At 52.2% G+C, this 8,031-nt stretch overlaps 1 protein-coding gene across 1 annotated transcript in view; it reads right to left on the minus strand.

Moving 5' to 3' along the window:
- Nucleotides 1-8,031, minus strand: part of CAPN13 (calpain 13) — a gene marked incomplete at both ends in the record, with an annotated part of 46,109 nt that overhangs the window by 21,065 nt on the left and 17,013 nt on the right. Inside the window, 3 exon segments of the mRNA XM_028486102.1 lie at nucleotides 364-509; nucleotides 1,548-1,622; nucleotides 5,895-5,980. Coding sequence (XP_028341903.1) covers nucleotides 364-509; nucleotides 1,548-1,622; nucleotides 5,895-5,980 — 307 coding nt within the window.

Consider the following 8,031-nt stretch of genomic DNA (forward strand, 5'->3'; position numbering starts at 1 on the left):
CCGGGGCACGAACCCGTGTCCCCTGCATCGGCAGGCGGACTCTCAACCACTGCGCCACCAGGGAAGCCCCGTGGATAATTATTGAAGAGCAGTGGGCCCCTTCTACCTTGGGAGGTGTGTGGAGCTTAGTAGAAGGACAGTGGGAAAGCAAGAAAGCAGGGGATTCACACTGGAGATGCTCCGGCCCACCCCCACCAGCAATCATTTCCCCTGGAGATGTATAGCTGTCCCTTTGGGCTGACAAAGTCCTCTTCTTCTTCAGGCTGATGGTCTAGAATTGAGGGCCACCGAGAGCTGAAGCTGGGATAGGGCAAAGGCTGGCAGCTTCCCATCTGGCAGAATAATTACCAATGTCATAACTACCTTCCGCATTTCCTGGAATTAAGTGGTTCTTAAACATCAGTTGGGACCATCTTTCATGGAGTGTGTTTCCATGGTCCAGGCCGATTGGAACTAGGTTACATACAAATAGGCAGAAGAAGTTATCTCGGAAATCTTGACATGGCATCCTGTTATAAAGAGAGACACATCACTTAATGACCACGGGTTTGTCCCATAACTTCACTGTACCTTTGCCTGTCAACTATAGTATCCATTGATTTACCACTGTCCTACCCAAAGGCCAGAGCCCCATTCTGGTTCATTCGTGGTCAGATACACTTCTGATGTCTCCAGTGGTTGGGAGGGCAAGGACAGAGTCAAATTATGAGTTCTTCAGGTCCCTCTCACGGCCAGCAAGACGACTGCCAGTCTCTTTCTGTGCTGGGTCCGACACACTGCTAAGAAAATCACCTTTCCCTAGGGCCCTTTGCCAAATGCACTGTTTGGGGTCTTATCAGAATACAATGGATTCAACACCTAAAATCACACCTGTGATTAAAGTTGCGATACTGGAAATATTCTTCCTCCTAATTTATATTTGTCCCTCTGATTCTTAATTACTTAGACCCAGTCTCTTTTTCACGCATGCTAAATTTTATTTAAGTATGTCATTGAATAAACCAGACAACCCTTCAGAGAAATGTCCATCTTATCCTTTAAGATGTGAGTATAGGGCTGGGGATGTGTTGTAAAACATCTAGTCCTGCATAGCTGCTGGGTGATGACACGGATGTCTCACCCAGAACTCTAGAGTCAGGGCTGGGAGATTAACCCCTATGTTCCTCTTTTGCGATTCATGCCAGGAAAGACTGTGGCAGTCCAGGGCTCCAAAAAAGATGGCAAAAGAAGTTACAGGCATGAAAACCATGCATCCTGGTTTCCAGGAAACTGTTGGTTTCAAAGGTTTGGTGCCAATATTCCCTTTTACCATTAACACTTCCTGCGAGTTCTAACATTTCAGAGAGGAAATACCTTTCATGCAAAGAGAGAACACACAATTTCCTTTTCAAAGCTTTTGTGTCTTGGTGGAGAAAATAGCCTCCTTCTACCTAGGTCTCTGAAAAGCGAATCTTTATTCTCACAAAAGTTTAGGGAAAAGAGTGGGGATTGAGGGTTTGGGCAACAGTTAAAGATTTAAAATCCAATTTTGAAAAAAGAGTAAGTACCAAAACTCGCCAACATCCTTATTCTCATACAGCTGGCTTTTCCGTTAGTCGTGGGTTTCCAGCCACTCCAGAGACCTGGACATGGAGAGACGGACCATAGGACAGGATGAGACTTCCTAGGATGTTTCATCTCAACCACACGTGGCCCGAGAGGGGCCCTTTGCACAGGCCTCCAGTAGTTTCTGGGTGCGAGTGGACAGTGTCGCTCTACCTGGTGATTCTATGCTGATGGCTTCCAAGCTGTCCCCCAGCCCCATCCTCTTTCCTGAGCTTTAGAGGGGTACATGCTATGGTCCATTCCTTGTCTCCACCAGAGCCCCACCGTGACCTTGAAATCAACGTATCCCAAAATGTACTCATCCTCTGCCTCCCTGTATTGCCCAAGTGAGAACACCAAGGGTTATTCTCTCTCATACCCTCCACGTCCAAGCCATCACCAAATAGTAATGATTTATTGATTCTACCTCCTAAACCCCTCTCAAAGCCATCTAATTATTTCCATCCTTAGTGCTGTTTTCAAGTTCAAGAACCCTCATCTCCCTCTTGGACTTCTCACCGGTCTCCCGGAACTCAGTCCGGCCCGCTTTCCTGTTCATACTCCACACCTCCAATCAAAACAATCTTTCTAAAACAGAAGTCTGGGGCTTCCCTGGTGGCGCAGTGGTTGCGCGTCCGCCTGCCGATGCAGCGGAACCGGGTTCGCGCCCCGGTCTGGGAGGATCCCACGTGCCGCGGAGCGGCTGGGCCCGTGAGCCACGGCCGCTGGGCCTGCGCGTCCGGAGCCTGTTCTCCGCAACGGGAGAGGCCGCAGCAGAGGGAGGCCCGCATACCACAAAAAAAATAAAAATAAAACAGAAGTCTGGTTAGGGCACTTCCCTGCTTAAAACACATCAGTGCTGCCCTTTTACTCTCAGGATGAACTTCAAACTCTTTTAACAGAACTTGGCCTCTGCCTACCTCTCCAGGTTTACCCGAGCAGCTCCCTGTCCCCCCGCCCTTGAACTGTACACTGCAGCAATAATGAACATCTTCATTTCCTTAGAAATACCTGTCTGTCTGGTGCCAGTAGCAGCACCCAACCCAGACCCGCCGTGGCCTTCACCATGATGCTCTCTCTGCCTGGGATACACTTCCTCCTTTCAGTCCTATAACCCAATAACTTTTACTCATCTTTCCTCCTAAAAGGCACTTCTGCTGGGAAACCTTCCTTGTCCCCCCGTGGTGCCCTTCCTTTGAGCCCGCATGGCACGCTGTACCACTCCCATCTCAGCACGTAGCACCCTGTGTTACTAGTGCTTGTTTATTTCTTGCTGTCCCCCATTAAACTCCAAGTCTAATGATCTCCATGAGATCAGTGACTTTGCTCACCATTATATTATCCATCATAGGGCTTTAACACAATGCCTTGGCACACAGTAGGATGCCATAATTTTTTGCTGGCTTAATTAATTAATAATTAAAGCTCTCTACTTCATTGGGATAATGTGTTCCAGAAGCTAGTCCTAGAGTCTGCGGTGAAAGAGGGAAACCTCACAGGCAGAAGGGAGCATCTGTCACTTCCCAGCCCACTCCTGAAAGTGGAGGCATGTTCATAGGCGACGGGACTCCAAGGCACAAAAGTGTAATGAGATCCTTCTCTGGGACCGACTTACATAGAGGGCCTGGGTCACCTCTGTGCCGGGAGAGCAAGGCAGGGACCACTCAGGCTTCTGGCTGCAGGCTGAGCCAGTCAGATGTGTTATTGTAAAATGGCCATTTTATAATTAAGTGATAATTACATTTTCTGCAGTGTGTAAGGGAAAGTAAATGTAGTGTAAATCAATACACTATTGATTCATGCAAGTTTGTCTTTAAGTGTGTGTGACTGAAATTTCCATTAAGGTTGAGATTAGACCACCCGCCCTCCCCATCTGTCTCCACTCCTTAAAACGTAGGGAGGGGGCTTCCCTGGTGGCGCAGTGGTTAAGAATCCGCCTGCCAGTTCAGGGGACACGGGTTCGAGCCCTGGTCCGGGAAGATCCCACTTGCCGTGGAGCAATGAAGCCCGTGTGCCACAACTACTGAGCCTGTGCTCTAGAGCCTGTGAGCCACAACTGCTGAAGCCCCCGTGCCTAGAGCCCGTGCTCCACAACAAGAGAAGCCACCGCAATGAGAAGCCTGCGCACTGCAACGAAGAGGAGCCCCCCCTCACTGCAACTAGAGAAAGCCCGCGCGCAGCAACGAAAACCCAACACAGCCAAAAATAAATAAATAAACAAATTAATTAATTAATTTTTTAAAACGTAGGGAAGAAATCGACCAGGGCACAGAGACAGTGATGATGCGGCCATATCGCTTCCTTCCAGCCTGGTTGCTGGTGGGGAAATGGTGAACCTCAGCCCTCAGCCGGGGTACGTGATCCTCCAGAGTAGGTGTGGCAGGGTCCATCCCCCGTCCCTGCTCTGCACACTTCTCCTCCCTGCTCAAAGGCCTCTGTGAACCCCCATGCCTGTAGGTACAAATCCAAACCTCTCAGCTGGCACCAGGCTCTCTGGCTCCAGCCCCTGACACATCTCCCCCAGGTTCCTGTGCCTCAGGCCAGCTTCTTGGCCCTGAACACACTACAGATGTTCCTGGCTCAGCGCAGCAGCCGACACTTCCCGCCTACCTAGGGATGGCTTCCAAAGTGAGTCATACTTTTTTTTTTGGTTGAACTCCAGTTCAACCCCATTCATGAAGCTTTCCCTGAACAGGCCCGCCCATGGGAAGCTTCTCTTCCCTGACCTTACTGCCTTCACTGGTCATTTGATCTTTAGCCCCGGGGGATGTGGGCAGAACGTCAGCTCACGTGAATTTCTCGCCTCTTCTACTCAAGGGAACTGTGCCTCTGACATCTGCCCTTCCTCCACTCCTACTGCAACAGCCAACCCCGAATCCGGGATTCTGGCTAATAGGATCTCCCCCCGCCCCCGGGCCATACTGGGCAGCTTGGGGTGATGATTGGGGAGGAGGGCTGGAAAGGGCCATGCATATCCCCAGGGAGGAAGAAAGGACAGAGGCAAGATAAAAGCAGAGAGCTCGGCGGGGAGTAAAACTATTGTCCAGTGGTTCGTGGTTTTGCAATTTCATTCCCCTTCTGTGCGGGAGGAGGGGATTCAGCTGCCCTGTTCTCCAGGGGGCATCTGAGGGAGGTCACATCCAGGTTTATTCTAAGAATTCATGTCTCTCCCTCTCCCTCTCTCTCATACTCCTACCCTCCAGCCCCACCTGTGCAGGCACCCCGGCTGTTGGGCACTGCCCAGCCTGGGGCATCAGGCTCAGGGCAGGGACAGGAGAACTCTGCATTCGCCTCCAGAACACACTACTCCCTGTATTGATTTTCACCGCTGGCTCGGGCCTGCTCTCCTGCTTGAACGCAATGTATTTCCTTTCAGATCATGCTCTCCCTCGTGCTAAGCTGCCACGGCTGGCCAATGCGTCTCGACTCTTTCCGTGGATCTAACACAGGCCCTCAGAGACCTGCGGGCAGGCTGGGCCTTGCTGGCTGCTGAGAGGAGCCAGTCCCCTGTGGCTGGCCTGCCATCCCTCTCAGGACTGCCATCTCGTTCTTAGTCAGCAAAGGGGTGGGGACCAGGGATCAGTCCTCCTGGCAGCTGGGAAACACCAGCCCGGCTCTCCAGGAACCACAGACCACACAGCGGGGGCCCCATAGGTCCGCTGGGTCAGCGAGCAACTGCCTGGGACACGGCCAGCAGAGGCATCTGGGACCCACGTAGCTTTGTTCACTCCTACCACCGGCAAGGCACCGGCTGCTCGTGGGAGTCTGGACCAATAGGGCAGGCTGGACGACGCAGGTGAACTGAGTCAAAAACTCAGCCAGATCTTTGCCTCAGCTCCCCAACTCCCCCTAGAATGAAGTCTTTTCCATCCTGATGACATGACATCATCTGGATCAGAATCCCACGGGATCCTTTTATGGAAGGAGACTCCTTCTCTCCATCTCTGTCTGCCAAACAGAACTTGACTCCTGCCCTACCCTACCCCTCTTTTAATTTTGTACTTATTCTAGGTATATGGGTTCATCGCTCAAGACTGTTTCCTTCTGGAGGACAGACATCGTCTCTTGTCATCTGTATGCGTCCCACAGCACCCACCCAGCACAGTGTACTTAGTCCAGAGTACACAGCAGGTGTTTAAATGATGCTTGGTGAATGGCATCACGGGAGTGTGAGTGCGACTGAAAGTCACACACAGGTGTGAGCTGGACAGACCTGCAGTGAGATGCACCTGCTGCCCTCACGGGCCAGAATGCTCTCCAAACACCGGGTCTCCATGAAGGAGAGAGAGAGAGGTTTCCAAAAGCCATACCTGTCACTCCAGCGCCCTCTCCATTCGCTCTTGCCCCAGGGGTTCCACAGGCGGATAAGATATTCCCAGCCGCTCCTGTACTGAATCTGCAAAGCACAGAAAAGGAAAACTGTCAGTGTTCTCCAGCAAAAGTCAGCAGAAGGGATATGAATGCAGCTGCTTTTCACCTCCAAGGACTAATTTAACTTCTGACCTCATTTGGCTGCCGCAGGAAAAAAAAATGGAAAGGAAAAAAAATCAATGTCTCTGCCTGTGTGGAGTTGGAATGAGACCCAGGAGAAAACGGTCCTTCTTGCTGTGCAGCAGCTTGAAGGGCAGGTGCAGCTTCCTCAGTCTGTACGACTGCATCCTAAAACCTGCGCCAGCTGAGAAAACAGCAGATAAATAGCACGGATGGTGCCATGGGCTGCAGAGGGGAGATCTTTATGGGTCTCCAGCCTCCTCCATGCCCTGTCACAGCCGGCATCTCTATTCCACTCAAATAGCTGTTTCCTTGCTGGCGGCCCCTTGGGAGCTGTGCTGGGGTCTCCACAGCACTGGCCTGAGCAAGGCCAGTAGGAGGCTGATTTGAGCAAGACCAGGACCTTGGAGGCCTGGGAGTGGAGCCCTCCTAGCTTGCGGCCCCGGGGCTGCACCCGGCCCCCCGGCAGCCTGCCTCCGTCAGCGAGCAGGGCATCCCCGTGGCCTGAACGTTCCTTCCTTCCCCAGGGGATTGCATCATCATCTGTCCCAGATACAGAGGCCAGCACACTTGCTCCTTCAGACCACTGAGGCCAGAGGGCAGGACTGTTTGTTGAAAAGTTACAACAAAACAATCACAACCCTTTGAACTTATGTTCCTGGATCCAGGAGGCCTCCGCCTGGTGAGAGGAATTAAAGCATGATTGAGTTGCAGCAGCAATATCGATCTGTGCTAATGTTGTCTGAGGAGACAGAGGCCTGGAGGGGTGAGGAAGGGGCAGACTTGTTCACTGACTCCAGGTCACAGGAGAAAGTCCCGAGTGGAATATTCTCACGTGGAAAAGAAAACCGTGTGTGGAGGCAGGGCGTGGAGACAGGCCTGGCTGAGTGTGTGACGTGCACTACGGCCTTCAATCCTCTGAGGTAGATATTCATATAATCCTCGTCTTGCAGGGGCGAATGAGCATCAGAGAGGTTAAGCAACTTTCCCAAGGCCACAGAGTAAGTGGCAGAGGAGGAATTCTGATCCGAGCCACTGTCAGTCTCCAAAGCCCAGGCTCTGAATTTTGGAATTGGGAGTGGATAAAGGATACAGCTGCTCCAGGGCCCAGCTCATTCTCACATGTGGACGAGACCCTGACCTTGCACGTAAACCCTGGGCCAGCACGTGATCACCGGTAGGGAAGTGCCATGAAGGAGCGATGTGGTCAGACAAGGGCCCAAGAACCCAGCTTGGGTATGCTTCTTTTCTTGTCTACTTCTGTCTAGCTGACACTGCAGTGGAAGGTACTCTTTTAATGCCACATGGGATGGGGATGCCCCTCTCTGCCCCCCACCAGGCACCCCAGGCTTTGCACACAGTGTATTAACTGCCAGCAGTGACGGAGCCCATGGAACAGGGATGTGAGAAACGGTCGCCTGGTGGCCCAAAGAGCTTAATGAGCCACCCTCAGTGCCTAAGGGACAGTCAGGGGCTCAGGCAGGCACAGGGGAGAAGAGTGGCCAGTGACTGAAAGGGGCTGAGAACAGGGCTAAATGAGGCATGCAGAGAAACACGTACCCCCTGGCCCTGGGGAGTCACTGACCCAGCTCGGTGCATGGTAAAAAATGCCAATTTCATTTATCTTCCTGTCCGTGTCCCGCCCAGAGGGTGGATGAGCAGATTAAAAAGCACACTGCATTTATGGGCTGGTTTAATCTTAGCACTTGTGATCAGTTATAACCTCCTCTTTCTGCAGGAAGAAACTTTAATCAAGTTCTTGGGCTCTTGTCTGACTGTGTCACTTCTTTTTTTTTTTTTTTTTTTGCAGTACGCGAGCCTCTCACTGTCGTGGCCTCGCCCGTTGTGGAGCACAGTCTCCGGACGCGCAGGCTCAGCGGCCACGGCTCACGGGCCCAGCCGCTCCGCGGCACGAGGGAGCCTCCCGGGCCGGGGCGCGATCCCGCGGCCCCGGCA

This window comes from Physeter macrocephalus, unplaced genomic scaffold, assembly GCF_002837175.3.
Source record: "Physeter macrocephalus isolate SW-GA unplaced genomic scaffold, ASM283717v5 random_608, whole genome shotgun sequence".
NCBI lineage: Eukaryota > Metazoa > Chordata > Mammalia > Artiodactyla > Physeteridae > Physeter > Physeter macrocephalus.